This window comes from Oryx dammah, unplaced genomic scaffold, assembly GCF_014754425.2.
Source record: "Oryx dammah isolate SB20612 unplaced genomic scaffold, SCBI_Odam_1.1 HiC_scaffold_25, whole genome shotgun sequence".
Taxonomy (NCBI): Eukaryota; Metazoa; Chordata; class Mammalia; order Artiodactyla; family Bovidae; genus Oryx; species Oryx dammah.
In genome coordinates, this window is record NW_024070209.1 from 67,442,807 (window position 1) to 67,463,895 (window position 21,089).

Here is a 21,089-nt window from a genome sequence, read left to right on the forward strand (position 1 = left end):
TAGAGAGGTATGGGAGTTGCATGTATGTATTTTATGTAGCTTATGGAGGTTTGTTTTAGAAAAATAGAAAATAAAAATAAACAGGAAAAAAAATCATAAATGGTTTGCTGAGAGATGACACTTTTTTCATCTCCTATATTTTTTTTCCAGAATTTTATCTTATAGTTAAACTGCTATGTAACCTGCTTTTTTCCCACTTTGTTGTATGTAGCTTTTCTTGTCAATAAATGTATATGTGCAACATCATTTTTTTTTGGTCCTGTAGTTTGTATTTTTTTAACTTATTTTTAATTGAAGGAAAATTGCTTCACAATATTGTGTTGGCCTCTGCCATATATCAGGATGAGTCAGCCATAGGTATGCATGTATCTCCTCCCTCTCTAACCTCCCTCCCACCTCCCACCCCTCTAGGTTGTTAGAGTCCTGGTTTGAGTTCCCTGAGTCATACAGCTAATTTCCATTGGCTATCTGTTTTACACATGGTAGTGTATACCCTTCCATGTTACTCTCTCCATTTGTCCCACCCTCTCCTTCCTCCCCCGCAGCCCGTGTCCATAAGTCTGCACCTCCATTGTTGCCCTGTAAATTGGCTCCTCAGTACCATCTTTCTCCATATATATGGGTTAATACATGATATTTCTCTGACTTCACTCTGTATAATAGGCTCTAGCTTCATCCACCTCTTTTTAGAACTGACCCAAATGCATTCCTTTCATGGCTGAGTAATGTTCCATTGTATGTATGTACCACAGTTTCTTTATCCACTCATCTGATGATGGACATCTAGGTTGCTTTCATGTCCTAGCTATCATATATAGTGCTTCGGTGAACATTGAGGTGTATGTGCCTTTTCCAGTTTTCATTTCCTGGTATATGCCAAGTAGTGGGATCGCTGGTTCATATGGTAGTTCTACTCCTAGTTTTTTGAGGAATCTCCGTACTGTCTTCCATCGTGGCTGTGTCAGTTTACATTCCCTCCAACAGTGCAAAAGGGTGCCCTTTTCTCCACACCCTCTCTAGTATTTATTGTTTGATGTCGGCCATTCTAACCAGTGTGAGGTGATAACTAATTGTAGTTTTGATTTGCATTTCTCTAATGAGTGATGTTGAGCATCTTTTCATGTGTTTATTAGCCATCTGTATGTCTTCTTTGGAGAAATGTCTGTTAAGGTCTTTGGCCCACTTTTTGATTGGGTTGTTTTTCTGGTGTTCAGTTTTATGAGCTCCTTGTATATTTTGGAATTTAATCCTTTGTCAGTTGTTTCATTTGCTATTATTTTCTTCCATTCTGAAGATTGTCTTCCCACTTTGTTTATATAGTTTCCTTTGCCATGCAAAAGCTTTTAAGTTTAATTAGGTCTCACTTGTTCATTTTTGTTTTTATTTCCATTACTCTGGGAGGTGGGTCATAAAGGACTTTGCTGTGATTTTATGTTTTATACAATGTTCTGCCAATGTTTTCCTCTTGGAGTTTTATGGTTTCTGATCTTACATTTAGGTCTTTATTATCCATTTTGAGCTTAGAGGTGTGATAATGGAAGACAGTTTAGAAACTATTGCTATAATCCAAATTATCAGCAGTAAACAAAGTATGAATTACAGGTACACACAATAACATGGATGAAATAATTAGGCTAGATGCAAGAAGTGAGACAAAAAAGAGTACATTCCGTATGATTTTTATTGAAAACTCTAGAAAAGGCAGACTATGGAACAGAAGCAGGCAGTTGGTTTCTAGAGGGTAGAGGAAGCATCAGGAACCTAAGGACACTTTGAGGGGGATGGATATGTCTATTATCTTGAGTATGCTGGTTTCTCAAGTGTATATACATGTAGTAGAACTTATTGTATATTTTATGTAACTTGTATGTTTATACCTAAAGACCCTTTTAAAAAATAAAGAAACCAATATCCAATTAAAAAAAAAAAAAATGATGCTCTTGCTGTAACCCAGATTGGAAACAACGAGAACCTCAACTTAAAGAGGATAGTAATGGGGTGAAGAGATGTTGATGGGTTTTCAAAATTAAGGGGTGCACTTGGTAGAATTTGATGCTTAAGTGTGTGTGAGGATGAAGAAGAAAGTAGTCAGAGATAGTAGTACCTGGCTTTGTGACTTGGGCAACTTTTTCCCCTTATATTTGAATTATAGGAAGGGAAACGAACATGACTTGGGGGTAAAGAGATGATGAATTCCGTTTAAAGCATATTTGATTTGAGGGCACTGAGGTAAAAATTGGTACACTGGTAGATAAACGGGTCTAGCGTTTATCAGCAGTGCCTGGGCTAGGAATAATGATTGGATCAGACAACCTACAGGAAATTATGTTGAGAATATGACAGGGTGGAAACCTAGGGAGCATTGGTATTTAAGGGGTGGGCAAAAAAAGTAACCTGGTGTGAGGTATTTAAGAACTAGGATGGGGAGTCAAAACCAGTTGCAAGCATGAGAGTACTGATGGCCCAAAAAGAATGGAAACAGTAGGTAGTATTCAGTAGCTGATGATTTAGACTTGAGTCACTTTATGTCTAAGCGAAGATTTCTAGTAAGGAGTTGGACTTAAGGATTCTGGAATTTAGAAGTAATAGAGCTATAGTAGAAATAAGTAACATGAGCCTCAGAGAAGCAGAGAAGAGAGAAAAAACAGTCTGGAAACAGATGAAAACTAGGAAGATACCATCACTATGTCTGATGCTGTGATGTATGGACTTCACTGCTTCCATGCCATAGTGGAAGAAGGAAAATGGAGCTTTTCTAAAGATAAAGGTGCACGTATAGATATAAACTGAGCCATCGGGCGGCGTTAAAAGTTTTAACAAAGCAAGAATTAGATGTCTAATGGATGGGAAATGGGGATTAGTACAGTAATAGTCAGAAATTGGTATGTCCATTAAGCCCCCAAGTGATATCTGTATGGCTCTCTTTCTCCAGAATTGGGTCTTTGACCTACTCTCCCCTACCAACCTTAACTATATTTAGATACCAGAATGCTAATTTTCTTAAGAGTTGTGGGTAAAGAATCTTTTATCATCAGGTACACACATCATCAAAGCTTTTGTCCTCAATAGACTTAGTAAATCTGCCTTGACTCAGGTTATTGCTACAGATGTTGACTAGTCCAGGGTGACTTAAGCATCTGAAGGTCAACTGTGCTTTGACATGCTTGCTGCCAACCCTGTTTGCACCATCAGCCAGGTGATGCCTTGTCTGATTTGTCATATCCATTTTGTTCACTTAAACAACAAAATACCACTTTGCCCATTTTGGAAACTATAGTGTGTGTGTGTGTGTGTGTGTGTGTGCATGTGCACGTAGTGTGTGCGTGTAACATTTCTTTTCCCTGCCTTCTTTATCCAAATTTATCTTGCTGCTCCCCCAACACGGAAGCTGTATCTAGCTGAGCCTTTGTCTGTCACTCAAATGTTCCAGTTTTAGTCCCTCTTCATTGTAGGAACACATGCTTCAGTAAATAATATAAAATTCTAGATTTAAACAGCATTTTAAAAGCATATTCTTCAGGGACTTCCTTGGTGGTACACTGGATAAGAATCTGCCTGCCAGTGCAGGGGACATGAGTTTGATCCCTGGTCCGGGAAGATCCCATGTGCCGCAGATAATTAAGCCCACACACCACACCTACTGAGCCCACACTCTAGAGCCCATAAGCCGTGACTGCCGAGCCTGCGAGCTGCAACTACTGAAGACCACTCACCTAGAGCCTGTGTACTACAATGAGGAGTAGCCCCCACTCACCACAACTAGAGAAAGTCCACGCACAGAAACAAAGACCCAGCACAGTCAAAAATAAATATTTTTAAAAAAAATTTTTTTAAGTATATTCTCCAGAATGTGTAAAGATGAAACAAATGCATATTAGTTCAGAGAATATATCCTAACTATTGAAAAAATGGAGGAGTTCCCATTTCAGGACTACTGCTTACACTCTAAAAGGATTTATTCTTTTCACGAAAACCTGCTGGTAAACGGTTCCAGAGATCTGTAGCATGAGTGAGTAAGGGTTACATTTGTAGCTCTCAGGTGTAGTATCAACTCCTGTCTCTGGAATCTCAAGTTGCTCTCATGTGTATTGATGTAACTGAACTTGAAAGTGATTTTACATGGTAATGTATTTTAGGTTCCAAGAGACAAATAACTTGTTTGCATTAGAGATGGTGGGAAATCTTAGACAAGAGTGAGAAGGAGCCATGCTTATTGGTGACAATAATGACTCCCATCAAGTATTTGCTGTACATAAAGACCATCAGACAGACATAGAAGCCAAATGAGAAGTCTCTGTATTTCTGGGCCATATCTGTTCCTAAAATATGTAGGTACTTGATAGAAATTTTCCAGTAATGAAAATAACTACCATTATTGGTTACTTAATATATAGCTGGCTTTGCTAAGCCCTCTATGTCCATTGTCTCACTTAATCCTAGTATAATCCTATGGAGTGGTTATTCTCCCCTTTTACAGTGAGGAAGCTGCAGTTGATAGAGTCAGTAACTTGCCCGAGGTCACAAAGCTAGTGGGTGAAAATCTTGAGGTTTGAACAGTGACTGTTAGATTCCAGATGTAAACTTTTAACCACCATACTAAACCTTTAGTTCACTTAGTTCAACAGTTTGGTTCTCTGTTTTATTTTTATACTACTACTATTATCATTAAAGTAACAAATTTGTTTTATAGGAACAAGTAGTGATGAACTTGGACAGCAGGCTTCTGATCTTCCCTTTATATATCTGCTGTAACTTCCTGTATATATCGCCAGAAAAAAGAACTGAAAATACTCATCATCCAGAAAATCCAGAAAACTGAAGATCTCACCAGTTGGAAACAGTAGCACTTTGAAAGCTTTTTGGCCAGCTTTAATTTACTGGCCCTGCAAATATTCATATCTAAGGTGACTAACAATGACAAAGGCCTTACAAACTGTACAGATAATACAGAAGACTATTCTTATCCTCATTACATTTCTATGCATATATGGAAAAGCATTTTAAAGCCAAGAGAATATCTGTCAAACCATTTGCTAATAAAGATATCAACTCAAGCTTTTTAATTTAGCATCAGTAGAAAATTGCTGTAGGTAAATTTCATGTTTCTCTGTAACCATACATAGAGTCAGTTTTAAGCTTGAACTTTGATCCTACTTAATGTTAGTGAACCTCAATTATCCATCTGTTAGTTTCATTTTTATTTGACTAAACGAATGCTAAAGGAATAATCTGGCCAATTATAAATGCTCTTTCAATTGGTATATTTAAAGCTGTCCTTAATTTTTTTTCAACTGCTCTTTATGATTCCTCCTACTAGTCAGATATTCTTCAGTCTATATATGTTATTAATCATTAAATTTTTTTTCATGGTTTTGAAGACTAAACTGAGGAACTTTTATTTAACTTAAGCATTTTCATGCTTTTTTATTTTGCTTTCCTAGAATTTTAACAAGAAAAAAATCAGCTTCAGGCTTTCAAATGATCTTGAATAGGGGAAGAAAATTAGTTTGATTCTGAGGATATTCTTTTGCCTTTTATGGTCTTTTCTTTGACATTCTGTACAACTTTATTATTAGGTCACAGATTATTTATGTACCAAATATTATACTTTAAACATTTTCATATTCTGTGATCTTTGAATTATTTATTTTCACATTTTAGTTGGGAATCCTATTTCCTACTTAAGCTCAGGACTTTATAATCTCCGAATTGAGTGCCTTTGAGTTACACATAATACTAGAAATCTCATAGTAAATGTACATAAGGTCAGAGGATATCACATAGAAGCTGATAATAAAGCATTAATGTATAAATAGAACTTATTTTTGTCAAAAATGAGATGTACATTTTTCATGATTTATATATGTTCGGTTCTTGCATTTACTGCTAGTTTGAAAATAGCCATGCTCATCATCTTTCCAGTCAAAGTGAGTACTTTTTGTGGTTAATATATATTTTTAGTATGTTTTAAGAAAAATGGGAATTACTTTTGTGTACCTGTAGAAATAATAAATACCCATTTGGAGAAAGAATAAATAACATATAAAATGAACCAAAAAAAAAAAAACTCAGTTGAAACCAGAATTTTTTTTTCCAAGTTCGTTTTTTTCTAGTTAGATTTAACTTTTAGCACTAATTGCTAGTTTTTATTCCCTAGCAATATGTCCATACATTCATAAATCACTTTTGTCCTTTCAAAATTGATCCTCATGGTGAATTTAAAGGAAGCTTTTAAATGCCTTCCCTATCTCCACCCCTAGAACTGTAGTTTGAATGGTTTTAATACAATAATTTGGCTGTATCAAGAGACTACCTTTCTTGTTTTTGTATTTGGCTATATCTCCTTCATGAGATGCTTTTGTTTTTTTCCTGTCTTACTGTAACATCAGAGATTCCTTACCCTTACATATTAAAAATATGAATACCAAGTTTAAATCAAATTATTTAAATAACTGAATTTTTATAAATCTTGGGAATAAAGATAAAGTTTGAGTATATTAGTAAAATTATTTCATTTCACTTGTATGAATTAATCAAAGTAGAATTATATATGGTTCCTGTCCCTTGTTTGTTTCCTAGCAAAAATTGCTTACAAACAAAAGAATTATTTCTTCAATCACAAGTAAGTTGTATTCTCACTGGAGAAACCGGTAATTGTCAGCTAGTACTCCACAGTGATAGTAAAGATCTGCTTTTGTTTTCTTACCAAATACTTTGCATACTTTTCATTCTTTTTAACTGGAATATTTCTAATAAAGTATTACGTGTCAGCTGAAGTCTTATATAAACTAATATATATGAAGATTTTTGTGTTGATCACCTTTTGCCTTATAACCTTTGCCAAGTCTTTTTTTAAGCTGCAAGGGCTAGAAAACAATAGCCAACTAATAATTATTTTTACTTGGCTATCAGTAAAGAAGAGGTCCTTAAGAGGAAATATTCTAGAGTTCCATCCTAAATTACTAGAGATCTATAAGTACACCTTTCTTTTTCAAAAAATAAATTTGGCTTGAAACTTAGCAAGGTAGGCAAAATTAAATGATTAGTGGTAGTCATTGGTTTTTTACCAAGCATTTAGTAGCCAACATTTTATCACATTTCAAAGTCTTTAAAGAGGATTGATTGCCATCATTAATAAACAAATTTCAATATCAGATGTAAAAATAAGGTCACCAGAGTCACTGTGGCTAAGCTAATTAAAAATAAATAGAATTTAAAATTTACTTCCTCAGTCACACTAGACACATTCCAAGTGCTTAGTTAACCACAAGTAACTAGTGGCTACTGTATTGGACAGTGCAAATATAGTCTGTTCATCATTGCAAAAAGTTCTGTTGAACAGAGGTGCTCTAGAATATTGGACTGTTAACGTTGAAACTGTCAGGAATTATATTCCCTTAAAAATGAACCCATGTAAAGAATAGAAAAGGATAATAGAATGCAAATGGTAGATAACTTATCAATCACCAGAATGATGTGTTGAATCATAACTTCAAGTAATTTGGACCTAAATCCATTAACTACAGGTAAAAAAAAAAAAAAAGTCACAGTAGTTTCCTCCCAACCACAGAGTTTGCAATTCTTCTGAAAGTCCATGATAAAAGGATACAAACACAGAGAACCTCAAACATCATCAATCACTATTAACTAGTGGTCAAACTATATCTAATTGGTGGTGAAATTCCTGACTCAACAGTATGCATCCATTTGTAAAGATAAAGTCAAGTTGCTCAGTCATGTCCAACTCTGCGACCCCATGGACTGTAGCCCACCAGGCTCCTCCACCCATGGAATTTTCCAGGCAGGAGTACTGGAGTTGGTTGCCATTTCCTTCCCCAGGGGATCTTCCCAACCCAGGGATTGAAACCATGTCTCCCACATTGCAGGCAGATGCTTTACCATCTGAGCCACCAGGGGAGCCCCCTGTAAAGATAAAAGTAGGATGCTTTTGTAAAGGCTGGTGGTTTTACATAAAATAGGACTAGAAGAGGTAAAGCAGTTTAACCAAGGCTCAAGATGGTACATTTGTAGGAATCAGATGCTTAATGTTTTATATAAAGCACATACACTTTTTGGCTTCTCCGGTGGCTCAGTGGTAAAGAATCCCTCTGCTAGTACAGGAGAAGCAGGTTCCTTCAGTCCCTGGGTTGGGAAGATCCCCTGGAGAAGGAAATGGCAACCCGGTCCAGTATTCTTGCCTGGGAAATTCCACGGACAGAGGAGCTCGGCATGCTATATAGTCCATGAGATCACAAAAGAGTCAAACACAACTTAATGACTAAACAACATATACAAATTTACCTTTATTGAAAATTGCCCTGTCTGGTTAGGGAGGGAACTTGTAAGTATGATCACAAGTGTTAACAGCACTCCAACCCTTCCCCACTGAAAAGTCATTAAAATAACCATTAGAATGAGGGAACCTCAAGCCATGTATTATAAACAGGATTTTTCTTCACGATAACAGTGCTGAAAGTACACAGTGATGGAATCTATATCCTGAGAGAGAGCAACTTGATCAGTACATAAGGAAGCCTTAGCAGAGCACAGTTTCTGTCCCACATCTTCAGGCAGGGGAGAGGGGGCACTTTCTTTTCTGCCTGAGGTAAATCTGAGGGCTGTCCCTTTAGGAAATTTTACTCCTTTGGTTTTCTCTTTGTCTTCTGTACTTTTTTTTCCCTTTATTTTAAACATGCTTAGGTTTCTCCCATCTTCACAAAACCTCTGGATTTACCTCCACTCATATTTTGCCTGTCATATTTTGCCTGCCATATTTTGCCGTGCATAAGCCAAACTTTTTAAGAGGGTTATGCAGGGAACCCCCTGGTGGTCCAATGGTTAAGACTCCATGTGTTCACTGAGGTGGACCTGGGTTCAATCCCTGGTGGAGGAACTAAGGTCTCAAAAGCCACACAGACCAAAAAAAGAGGGGCTTATACAAATTCTCTCTCCACTGTAAAAGTCATTCACAACTCCATAAAACTGAGTGAACAAAGACTTTGTTGTTAAATCCTTTAGGTTAGATGTGGGGGGATTGGTGTTTGTTTTTCTTTTTTTTTTTTTTTCATTTTAACATTTTAAATTAACCAGTTTGTTCTTAAAAACAGCAAACTTCTCTTAAAACTTACCTGATAACACTCCTGTTTCCCTGGCTATCCCTTAGTCTCCTTTTGGGGTTCTTCCTCTAGCTGACTTCAGGCCCTTTTCTCTCAGCCTCCCTGAGTGGTTTCATGCACTCTGATGGCTTCAAATGAACATCTATATTCTGATGATTCCTTTTCTGTGTGGTTCCAGCTGAGAGCTCTCTTCCAAGTTCCAGATACGCATCTAGTTGGCATCTCCTTTTGGGTGTTCAGAATAGCTCCTCACATTAGTAGGTCCAGATATATATATAGCCTTCACCCAAAACTTAGATGCCTTATCTTAGCAAATGTTACCATCTACCCAGTTTCACAAGCCAGAAACCTGGATGTCATCCTTGAATCTTCAAACTCTCGTGCAGATATCTAAGAATCAAGTTTTTCCAATTTTACCAATTCTCAAATTCAGCCACTTTCACATCACCTACTGATAACCACTCTAGTGTAGGTCACTGGAGTCCAACCTAGACCACTGTCCATCCTCCTCAGGTGTTTTGCATCCCCACCTGCCAGTCAAGTCTCCACGTCACCCAACATGTTCTCTGAAAAAACTCAAATGTGATTCCCTCCAGTCCTCAAAGCCCTTGAACGAACAGGGTAACCTGACCACAGCCTACAAGGCTTCCAGTCTGGTCTTCACACGTTCACTCCTTGCTCTGTAGGTCTCTACTTTTTAGCCCATGTGCTCCCTTGCCTCTTGTCCTGGCACAGGTAGTATCCTCTGCCTGGACAATCTCTTTCCCTTTCCCCACCACAAAAGTCACCCCATTTGACCTGGCTAATTTCAACTCATCCTTAAGGTCTCATTTGAACATCATTTCCTCTTAGAAACATTCCTTGAGAACCCTTCCCCTCAAACGAGTTAGGTATCCACTTCATGTGATACTCCTAGGATCTTGTTCTGCCCCTCTTGGTGCATCTGGATACTGTTTACTTGTTTGTATCCCTCAGTGGACTGCAAGTACTCAAGAACAGACTTGGCTTTTTTCATTGGTAAATCCTCTGGTACAGTGGATAGTAATCAACCTGTCAATGCAGGCGACCTGGGTTCGATCCGACCCAGGAAGACCCCACATGCCGTGTAACAACTAAGTCCATATGCCACAACTACTGAGCCTGCCTGCTGCAACTACTGAAGCCCGAAAGCCTAGAGCCTGTCCTCTGCAACAAGAGAAGCCACAGCATTGAGAAGTCCGCGCACCGCACCTCATCTAGAGAGTAGCCCCTGCTGGCTGCAACTAGAGAAGGGCCATGTAGAGCAACAAAGACCCAGCGCAACCAAAAATTTTAAAAGTTGAAAAAAAATTTTTTTTAATCCTCTGGAACTAGGTGTGCAATAAATATTTTTGTGAATAATTGTATTAATAACATGCCTTTTTAATTGCTTTCATTTTCTGGTATTTTGACATCTGGGGCCTTGCCAAGACTGCCCTTCCCAGGACTAGCTAATTTTGCGAGATAGCAAATGAGTCCCCTTATGAGTCTGACTTTAATATGTAAGCCAGCCAGTGAGAAGCCCCTACTCTATCACTTCCTTTATCAAGCTCACAAGTCAAGGCATTATTCCTCTGCCACAGATCCCAGGGCCAGGTACCAACAGCGCTGGACAGCCCTTAAATCTCAAGAGCCGCCGGTCAGTCTTAGAGAACCTGCTTAAGCCTGCTTCCCAGCCTCTGCTGTTCCTCCAACAAAACTCGACAAAAGCTCTCAGCCATGCTTGCTTTCCTCTTGCTCTCTCTGCCTCCTGACCCGCCCTACTGCTTCCCCGTGTGGACTTAAAACTTTGCATATGGTAAGTTTAGATTGGTTTGATAAATATTTTTTGCCTATGGACAAGATAGTAGGAAAGAATAATGGGGGCGGGGCGGGGTGAGAACTGTGTTAGGGTGGTTTATATATGGCTTTTTCCTGACATTTCTAGAATACCAACAGGGAGCAGGGGCTTCCCTGGTGGGTCAGTGGTAAAGAACCTGTCTGCCAATGCAAGAGACCAGATTTCAGCCGTGGGTCGGGAAGATACCCTGGGGGAGGAACTGGCAACCCACTCCAGTATTCTTGCCTGGAGAATTCCATGGACAGAGGAACCTGGAGGGCTACAGTCCGTGGGGTCGCAAAACAGTGGGACACGACTTAGCGACTGAACAACAAATCACATTCTAATGCCCACCTCGAAAGACGGGAGAGAAGATAGTAAAGCCACCAGGAAAGAGGGGTTGGAGGCGCAGAGATGACAACTCTGTTTTCTCCACGGAACCTCTGGGCTCGGAAGAGGTGGTATCAGATTGGGGCAGCCTCCCTTCTCTAGAAGCCGGAACCCTGGCGAGTCGTTTTATCGTTTCCCAGTCGGCGGTGAAAGCTCGGTTCCCGCCCTCCCGGAAGTTGTTGCACAGCCGTTTCCGGGTCGACTTGTACTGGAGAAGGATTCCAAATGGGTCGCAGCCGCAGCCGCTCCCCACGGAGGGGTGAGTCCAGAAGAGGTTCTGAGGGTCGAGAGCTCGGTTGGAGACTCTTCCCCACTTTGGTTCCCAGTCTAAGGGCCGCGGAGAGGGGGGAACCTTTTCTTCTAAGGAGAAGAGAGGGGTCTGCTGGGAACGAAGACCTGGGCCCTACACGCTTCAGCCCTCCGGTTTGAAGGCAGTTTTTTTTTTTTTTACCCAATTGGGGTTTGGCCGACTCTTTGTCAGCCTCCTGTAATAAATTTTGTTGTACTTGTGGCTTGGGAATTTAGAGTCAGGCCATGGTTCCCCCAATTTCTGGGTGACCTAGTGCAAGTCATCCAGCCCTCCTGCGTCCGAATTCCCGTAATTAGACATCTGGGGTAAATATTATCTTTCAAAGCTGACATGAGAATGCATGTCACACTCCGTAATATTAAGCATGTGCTGCCGCCAGGTTCTTAAGTGCTCAGGGTTTCCTCCCCAGTTTATAGTAGGGAAATCGACGTTTAGGAGTTTGCGTTCAGGGTGCTCACCTCATAATGACTTCTGGCCCCAGCCCCCTAAAGGGGCCAGTGAGAGGGGAAGATTTCCCTTAGAACCTCGATTCTGCCCCCTCGTTAGTTTTTATCACCTTCAGCTAATCAGGGTTGATCTTAAAAGTTAAATGAGCCCTCGAACCACAGAGGGCTATTGAGCACTTAACAAGTTCTCAATCCGAATTGAGAACTGCTGTTTAAGTGTCAAACACAGGTTTTCCTTGATTAGTGCGGAAAAATGAATGCATGTTGAAATATTGGTGAAGTGAAGTCGCTCAGTCATGTCGGACTCTTTGTGAGCCGGTGGACGGTAGCCTACCAGGCTCCTCCTCCATGGGATTCTCCAGGCAAGAATACTGGAGTGGGTTGCCATTTCCTTCTCCAGGGGATCTTCCTGACCCAGGGATCGATCCGGGGTCTCCCGCATTGCAGGCAGACGCTTTAACCTCTGAGCCACCAAGGGAAGCCAAGTTTGGGTTAAATCTATACTGTTAAAATTAATCTCATGTGTCTTTTTTTACTTTTTAAATGTGACATCTAGAAATGGCTCGCATTATATTACTGTTGGTCGGCTCAGCATCCAGTAGATGTTTGAAGTAATTTTTGACTCTGCAATTTTGTGTTTTTATTAGAGCGTAGGCGGTCCCGGTCCACATCTCGGGAAAGAGAACGCAGGCGCCGAGAAAGGTCCCGGTCCCGGGAGCGAGATCGGAGAAGAAGCCGTTCTCGCTCCCCACACAGAAGGCGTTCCAGGTAAGTGCAGCAAAGCAGAAGTTTTACCACAGCTGCGTCGTCTCTGCTCTTAACTTTGTTGTTATCGCTTACAAAGGGACTTACCGGTTTCATGAAATCAGCAGAACTTTATCCTGCTTTATTCTAAACCTAACATTCCCATTGATAAAATGGGGTTGATAACATTCCACATAGTAGAGTTGTCTTGAGGAGTAAATGAGAAATAATACATGAAAAGTACTTAGCAGGAGTAAAAAATAAGTGTTTTGTAAATTATAGTCTTACTTTTTTATAAACTTTTGGTGATAATAGTTTATTCAACCATATAATCAAGAGTGTGAGATCTTGGAAGAATCCTAGAAGTGGACTCTGATTCTTAATAAGCATCAAATACACTTTTTGTTTTCTTTTTTCTGCCTTACAAAAAAATTTTTATCCTAGCTATACTGAGTGTAACTGATAATTACACAACAATCTTTTGTTAATAGTTAGGGCCTAGGCAGACTGTATGGATCATAATAAACTGTGGAAAATTCTTCCAGACATGGGAATACCACACCACCTGACCTGCCTTTTGAGGTTAAAGCGTCTGCCTGCAATTCGGGAGACCCTGGTTCAATCCCTGGGTCAGGAAGATCTCCTGGAGAAGGAAATGGCAACCCACTCCAGTATTCTTGCCTGGAGAATCCCATGCAGGTCAGGAAGCAACAGTTAGAACTGGACATGGAACAACAGACTGGTTCCAAATAGGAAAAGGAGTACGTCGAGGCTATATATTGTCACCCTGCTTATTTAACTTATATGCAGAGTACATCATGAGAAACACTGGGCTGGAAGAAGCACAAGCTGGAATCAAGATTGCCAGGAGAAATATCAATAACCTCAGATATGCAGATGGTACCACCCTTATGGCAGAAAGTGAAGAACTAAAGAGCCTCGTGATGAAAGTGAGAGAGGAGAGTGAAAAAGTTGGCTTAAAGCTCAACATTCAGAAAATGAAGATCATGGCATCTGGTCCCATCACTTCATGGCAAATAGATGGGGAAACAGTGGAAACAGTGTCAGACTTTATTTTTGGGGCTCCAAAATCATTGCATATGGTGACTGCCGCCATGAAATTAGAAAACTCTTACTCCTTGGAAGGAAAGTTATGACCAACCTAGATAGTATATTCAAAAGCAGAGACATTACTTTTCTAACAAAGGTCCTTCTAGTGAAGGCTATGGTTTTTCCAATGATCATGTATGGATGTGAGAGTTGGACTGTGAAGAAAGCTGAGCGCTGAAGAATTGATGCTTTTGAACTGTGGTGTTGGAGAAGACTCTTGAAAGTCCCTTGGACTGCAAGGATATGCAACCAGTCCATTCTAAAGGAGATCAGTCCTGGGTGTTCATTGGAAGGACTGATGTTGAAGCTGAAAGTCCAATACTTTGGCCACCTCATATGAAGAGTTGACTCATTGGAAAAGACTCAGATGCTGGGAGGGATTGGGGGGAGGAGGAGAAGGGGACAACAGAGGATGAGATGGCTGGATGGCCTCACTGACTTGATGGACATGAGTCTGAGTGAACTCTAGGAGTTGGTGATGGACAGGGAGGCCTGGCGTGCTGCAGTTCATGGGGTTGCAAAGAGTCGGACACGACTGAGCAACTGAACTGAGCTGAGGCAGAACTTTCTTCCTTGTTCTGCTTTGGGGAACAAATTCCTTTCTCTAGAATCCGGCTTTTGTTCAGCCTTTGCCTTTCATGCACTGATGTATATCTGTGCTCATCAACACAGGTCACCAGGTGTGTCTCTGTTTCTGACATCTTTCCCTATTAAATATTAGGTCCCCAAGACGACATAGATCCACATCTCCTTCCCCTTCTCGACTGAAAGAAAGAAGAGATGAGGAGAAGAAAGAAACAAAAGAAACAAAGAGCAAAGAACGCCAGATAACTGGTAATATTAGATAAATAATATTAGATAAATAACTGTAGGAAATGTACAGCCGTGTTTAGAAATTCAATTATAAAATTAAGTATAATTTTTGAATCTTTAGCTATTTAAGTTTTTGACAGTATTCATTAGGGGCTTCCCCAGTGGCTCAGCGGTGAAGAATCTGCCCTGCAATGCAGGAGACACATGTTCAGTCCTTGGGTTGGGAGGATCCCTTGGAGAAGGAAATGGCAACCCACTCTAGTATTCTTGCCTGAAAAATCCCATGGACAGAGGAGCCTGGCGGGCTACAGTCCATGCTGTTGTGAAAGAATTGGCCACGACTGAGCGTGCGCACACACACGTACATAGTGTTCATTTGCATATGGTTTTGAGATTTTGTTTTAATTGTACCCTAATTACTCGTTATTTGGTGCTCTAGATACAGGAAGGACAATTAAAAACATGAAAATTCTATTTTGGAAGTGTCTTCACTGTCTGAGGTTGAAGGTGGTCCTTCCTAAAGATGCCAAGCATATCCTAGCAGTCTCTTACAATGGAGGATGGAGATCACACTTCTTCCTTGCACCTTAAGTTATATTCTATCTAAATTGAGGGATTTTTCATTAAATTCAAGTCTTTAGCTAATTGTTTAGTATATTCTCTGCTGGTGAAGTGGAACAACTATTAATCTATTGCCAGCTGTCTTTTTTATGTATAAAATGAGTTTAAAATGTATCACTTATTTTTGTAGAGGAAGACTTAGAGGGCAAAACAGAGGAAGAAATAGAAATGATGAAGTTAATGGGATTTGCCTCCTTTGACTCCACGAAAGTAAGTAAAACATGTAGCCAGTCAAGTATTCTTAATGTGAACTGATCTGCCCCATTTTTCCATATTCTTTTACTATCACTTGTAATTTCTTCCAATGATATAAGTTTATTCTGTTAGAAGACAGTAACTGTTTGTGTGAAGGGATTTGAAAGCAAAGAAAAGGAAGTTGTGGGCTGCCACTGGAATTCAGGGAATATTTGCTTGGGATATTTGAATTAGATCTTAAAGGGCCAGTAGAGGTGATCAGACAAAGAAGAGGAGGAAGATCATTTGAAGTAGAGGGAAAAGCTTACAGAGATGCCCTGTCAGCGTGAAGTGGCATAGAGTATTGGAGGAGGTTCAAATTCAGTGACTAGAGAAAGGATGTTGATGGGCTGGTGACTATAGATGGGGCTAGAAATAGAGGTGGGAGGCAAATCACAGAAGGCTGATATCCTTAGCCATACTGAGGAATTTAAGTTGATTATTTTGATGACGAGAGGAAGCAATGGTTTTTTAAGCAAAGGAGCAACAGATTATATGTATGTTTAGAAAGATTACCTGGGGCCTCATGGAGGACAAACAGAAGACTAGGAGAACTGCCCAGTCATGCAGTGAAAGATGATGAAGGCCTGACCTGAGGAGAGAAGCTGGAATACTGAGAACAATTCAGAAACAAGAGTTAGTGGTGGTGGGAATGGAGGTAAGTAGTCAGTGATGACTCTTGAGGTGTCAGGCTGATAGGGCTAACCAAAGAAAGGATGGTAGGAAAGGGAAGTGCTATGAAACAGAATGAAATGCAGCTGCCAGATAGAGATGGCATTGCATAGCTGCATACATATCTCATAACTCAAGAAGAGAGATTGACAGGAATTTGAATGTTCGCTAGCCCTGACCATCATATTGAAAAGAATAAGGAGGTGGGGAGGCAAAAGAGGAGAGGTTGTGGATAGGGAGATGGGAGAAAGATAAGGAGATGGGGTAGAGAGAAATAGAGCAAAGAGGAGATGAAGGGAGAGAGGAAATTGAAGAGAAAAGGGAGGATAGAGAGAGGAAGCCATTAAGAATAGACAGGGAGAGTGTGTGTGGAGAGAAAATATATTTTTAAAACTTTCTTTATAGAATTTTAAGTCCTTTTCATTTTGCAAATAGAAGTTGCAGTCTCTGAAGGGAGGTGTCAGAAATAATCCACTTCTCTAATCTTGTGTTCCATTATGTCATGAATGGAGTGGGGTAATCGCAGATGCTCTAAGAGCTTCTAACTGATGTCATTCTGTAGGATTCCTGTGTATTTTTTAAATGACAGTGTGTGGCCTAAGAGGAGTACCAGAGGCATGACTATTTTGAGGTGAGAAAATTAAGAATGAGCTCTTTGATTCTCACAAATGGCTATGTGAACCCCATTTTAAAATTTAATGCAATTTCTGTATCAGGTTTTTTTCTTGAATATACCAGTTCCTTATTTGCTATTTCAATGAGTGTTTTGTAAGTAAACTGGTTTAATTAATACATATATTGGATGAATAAAAATATTTCTAAAATGAGACAACTAAATTTCACTGTTTTTAGAAGAATAGTGAAGGACCTTATTAGAATTCTTTTTTTTTTTGGTTTTACTGTTGCCTGACGTTATGTTTGGAATTCCTGAGTATCAGATGTAAAGATGGAGCCACACTGCTTTTAAAGGTAGTCTGTGCTGAAGATGTTTGTTTATAAAGGAAAAATTAGGTGAGAATTTATAGATTCCATAAAAATTATGAGTACCACAAGAACAAATGATGTCAGTTGTTTTTTTAATGACATCAATAAGGATGTTAATTCATATGCAGTTGGCTTCAGGGCTCTCAGTTATAGTTTCTCAGCTCATTTGTATATTTCAGTAATGTGTATCTTGTGATATTTCATCATTACTCTATGGTGGAACCTCTTCAAATGCCAAATTAAAGTTGGTTTTGTTTATTTATGGACAAATTTTCTATTCCAACATGTAAATGAGAAGAGAGCCAAAAATATACAACTCTACAAATAGTTTTCAAAAATCAGTTCGCCTTTAGTAACTGAACTTAGTAAAAAAAGATGAATGGACTTTCCTGGTGGCTCAGTGGTAAAGAATCAGCCTGCTAAATGCAGGAGACCCAGGTTTGATCTCTGGGTGGGGAGGATCCCCTGGAGAAGGACATGGCAACCCACTCCAGTATCCTTGCCTGGGAAATCCCATGGACAAGGCGCCTGGCAGGCTGTAGTCCACGGGGTTGCAAAGGATCGGATGTGACTTAGTGACTAAACAACAACAGTGTGATGTTACCCATGGTAATGGTGTAGACACTATCATCATGATTAGACATCTTGATAAATGGAGGGTAGAAAATGGGAATTGTGAGGAAAGCACAGTTAACATTCTGTGGGAGTTAGAGAAGAGAGCTCTTCCTAGCAGCTGGGTCATTTGACTTGGCCTTGAAGGATGCCCAAAAACCAGACGGTTGACGATTGGATGGGAGTTGAGAAGGCAGTTTAGGCATGAGGAACAGAAAGTGGTGAGTTCATTTTGCTGAATCAAAAGACCCATAAAGAAATTAATGAAAAAGAAAGTCTGAGGTACAAGTGATACAACATTAGTACCTGTTATCTTGATTCTTGATTTAAAAATCAAAATTTCAAAGCCTATGCAAGAAATGGAATTAGATACGAATGGTGACTGATTTGAGAATCCCATCAGTTCAGGTCATAAGTTAAATTTTTGTGAATATGAATTTTTCTAGAGGAGATATCCGTAACTTGTATTTGTTTTTAAAGAATTCTCTGACCAGAAAAGGTGAGGCTCTGCTACCCATTTTCCCTGCATGCCTTGCACATAGTACATATGAGCATTTGTTGGTTTGAATATTGGTATTTCCTTATATGTGACTATAAAAATGTGAACAGAGTTATAATACTTAGGGGTTCCTGGGATATCATCAGGATCTGAAAATTCTTTCAGTCATTGGACTACGTCATGCTTAAATGAATCTTGCCGTTAAAGAGGTCTGTGGAATGCAGCTCTTTGATGAAGGCATTTAATATATTCTTTCTCTTGTGTGTTGTTTCTGTGTGTGTATGTTTTGGTTTTTGTTTCTTGCTTCTCTCCAGGGGAAAAAAGTGGATGGCTCTGTAAATGCCTATGCCATAAATGTGTCTCAGAAGAGGAAGTATAGGTATGCATAGCTGCCATTATTACATTTGAACTAATATAAATTATATGCTTGGGAAGGAATTTGTTATGGGATAATCATGTTTGTAGGAAATGTAGCAGTTTTCCATACAATCCCTTACTTTAGTTAGGTTTCCATATTGTTCCTTGATTTAATCTTCCTTGTTTATATTCTTGTATGTTAAAATAATTTTAAATTTACCTGTGAACCAGAAACTATTACAGAGAAGGGGTAGTTGGCTTGAATATTTTAGGTTATAAGTAATTCTTTCTTCAAAATAGCATAATCTCAAGTCTTTAGACTTTAATTTCATTATAATTATAGGTTTTAAAATAGATTCCTTCTGAATTATTTATCTAAATTGATTATGTAAGGATTTCAACTGTAAATACCTATCTGTTAAGTATAGGCATATTTTATTAATACCACAAAACAAACCAATCCATACTTGAAATCTCACTGCATGAACAGAAAAGTCAAGACATCTTCAAACATTGTCTTTTTCTCTACATTTTATCACTTCAGTTAATTTAGACTAATACTTCAGTTAATTTAGAAATATGAATAGTGTGATTTGAGACTGCTGTGAGTTAAAATAGTAGAATCAACAGTCCACTATAAAATTACCTTCAAATAAGGTCTTATGGGGAGAACTAGTACAGTGTGTAATCCAATTTGTTTGATAGGTACCTATTTGAAACTCTTCTCTGTTTTCCTTAAACTTGGTAGGTGTTTGGTGTTACTTAAATATGGATTTTCAATTGATTTTTTTTTTAAGTCTGTAGAATCTTCCCAAATAATACTGAAAGTATATTTCCATGCTTTTGTTTAGATTTTTACTTTGAATACTTCTTGCCCTAGATGTTGTTGCCATTTTAGAACTAGTTTATAGGTTTTACTTCTGAAGCGTATGATTATTTCTTTTATAAGACAAACCCACAGTTTTTTTAATAAATAAATTTTCTCGTCATAGGCAGTACATGAATCGAAAAGGTGGATTCAACAGACCTTTGGATTTCATTGCATGAGCTGAAGTATTGAAGAATGATGTTTTTTCCTTCATCTTGATCAGAAAAACGGATTTTTGTATTTAATATGCATCAAAAACAGGATCAGAGTCCTTCCTCCTTGTAAAGTAAGAAAATTTTATTTATGATGTGTGTAGTTCACTTACCCAGCCTCAAAAAAAAAGTTAAATATTACATTTTTTTCCTTTAGGAAATATTGTTTGGGGCAGTCATCAACCCCATTTTTTTGTCCTTATTCCTATGGAAACTGTATATGTTTTTTTCTTGGATGCTCTTTATGACTTTTTAAAATACATAAAAGTAATTTGGAAGTAAGTTTCTCAAATAAAGCAATAATTCCTACCCTTTTGTATTTGATATTTTTATAACTAGAAAAAAAGACTCTCCCCACACATTTTCTTTTTCATACATAGATTTAGATATCATGATTCTTCATAGTTTTAAAGATTAGAATATTGAAAAAATATAACTGGATTTTTTGTGTCTTCTGTGTTTTTTGCCCCCTGTCCCAATACCATATTTCCCAAGTTGAAAAGCAATACATGCTTATTCAGTTCAGTTCAGTCACTCAGTCGTGTCCGACTCTTTGCAACCCCATGAACCTCAGCACGCCAGGCCTCCCTGTTCATTACCAACTCCCGGAGTTTACTCAAACTCATGTCCATTGAGTCGGTGATGCCATCCAACCATCTCATCTTCTGTCGTCCCCTTCTCCTCCTGCCCTCAATCTTTCCCAGCATGAAGGTCTTTTTAAATGAGTCAGCTCTTCGCATCAGGTGGCCAAAGTATTGGAGTTTCAGCTTCAACATCAGTCCTTCCAATGAACACTCAGGACTGAGCTCCTTTAGGATGGACTGGTTGGATCTCCTTGCAGTCCAAGGCACTCTCAAGAGTCTTCTCCAACACCACTGTTCAAAAGCATCAATTCTTCTGTGCTCAGCTTTCTTTATAGTCCAACTCTCACATCCATACATGACCACTGGTAAAACCATAGCCTTGACTAGATGGACCTTTGTTGACAAAGTAGTGTCTCTGCTTTTTAATATGCTGTCTAGGTTGGTCATAACTTTTCTTCCAAGCAGTAAACGTCTTTTAATTTCATGGCTGCAATCACCATCTGCAGTGATTTTGGAGCCCCCAAAATATAAAGTCTGTCACTGTTTCCCCATCTATTTCCCATGAAGTGATGGGACCAGATGCCATGATCATGCTATCTAGGTTGGTCATAATTTTCCTTCCAAGGAGTAAGCATCTTTTAATTTCATGTCTGCAATCACCATCTGCAGTGATTTTGGAG

At 39.0% G+C, this 21,089-nt stretch overlaps 2 protein-coding genes across 2 annotated transcripts in view; both read left to right on the top strand.

Annotated features, from left to right (window-relative positions):
• GMCL1 (germ cell-less 1, spermatogenesis associated) overlaps positions 1–6,772 on the top strand; it is a 52,973-nt gene extending 46,201 nt beyond the window's left edge. Inside the window, exon 14 of the mRNA XM_040224081.1 lies at positions 4,691–6,772. Coding sequence (XP_040080015.1) covers positions 4,691–4,819 — 129 coding nt within the window. The 3' untranslated portion in view covers positions 4,820–6,772. The remainder of the gene's footprint in view (positions 1–4,690) is intronic.
• A 4,722-nt stretch (positions 6,773–11,494) lies between these two features.
• On the top strand, positions 11,495–20,134 carry SNRNP27 (small nuclear ribonucleoprotein U4/U6.U5 subunit 27). Its single transcript, XM_040224122.1, has 6 exons — positions 11,495–11,602; positions 12,747–12,867; positions 14,675–14,787; positions 15,518–15,597; positions 18,703–18,767; positions 19,738–20,134. The coding sequence occupies exons 1-6, from the start codon at positions 11,569–11,571 to the stop codon at positions 19,790–19,792; spliced, it is 468 nt and encodes a 155-aa protein (XP_040080056.1). The 5' UTR covers positions 11,495–11,568; the 3' UTR covers positions 19,793–20,134.
• The last annotated feature ends 955 nt before the right edge of the window (positions 20,135–21,089 follow it).

What these genes read in the sequence shown, in the direction of transcription:
- SNRNP27 (XM_040224122.1), top strand. Translation starts at nt 11,569, where the DNA reads ATGGGTCGCAGCCGCAGCCGCTCCCCACGGAGGG. An exon ending in CCACACAGAAGGCGTTCCAG is followed by an intron (nt 12,868 to 14,674) that starts GTAAGTGCAGCA and finishes ATTAAATATTAG; the next exon opens with GTCCCCAAGACGACATAGAT. An exon ending in TCTCAGAAGAGGAAGTATAG is followed by an intron (nt 18,768 to 19,737) that starts GTATGCATAGCT and finishes TTCTCGTCATAG; the next exon opens with GCAGTACATGAATCGAAAAG.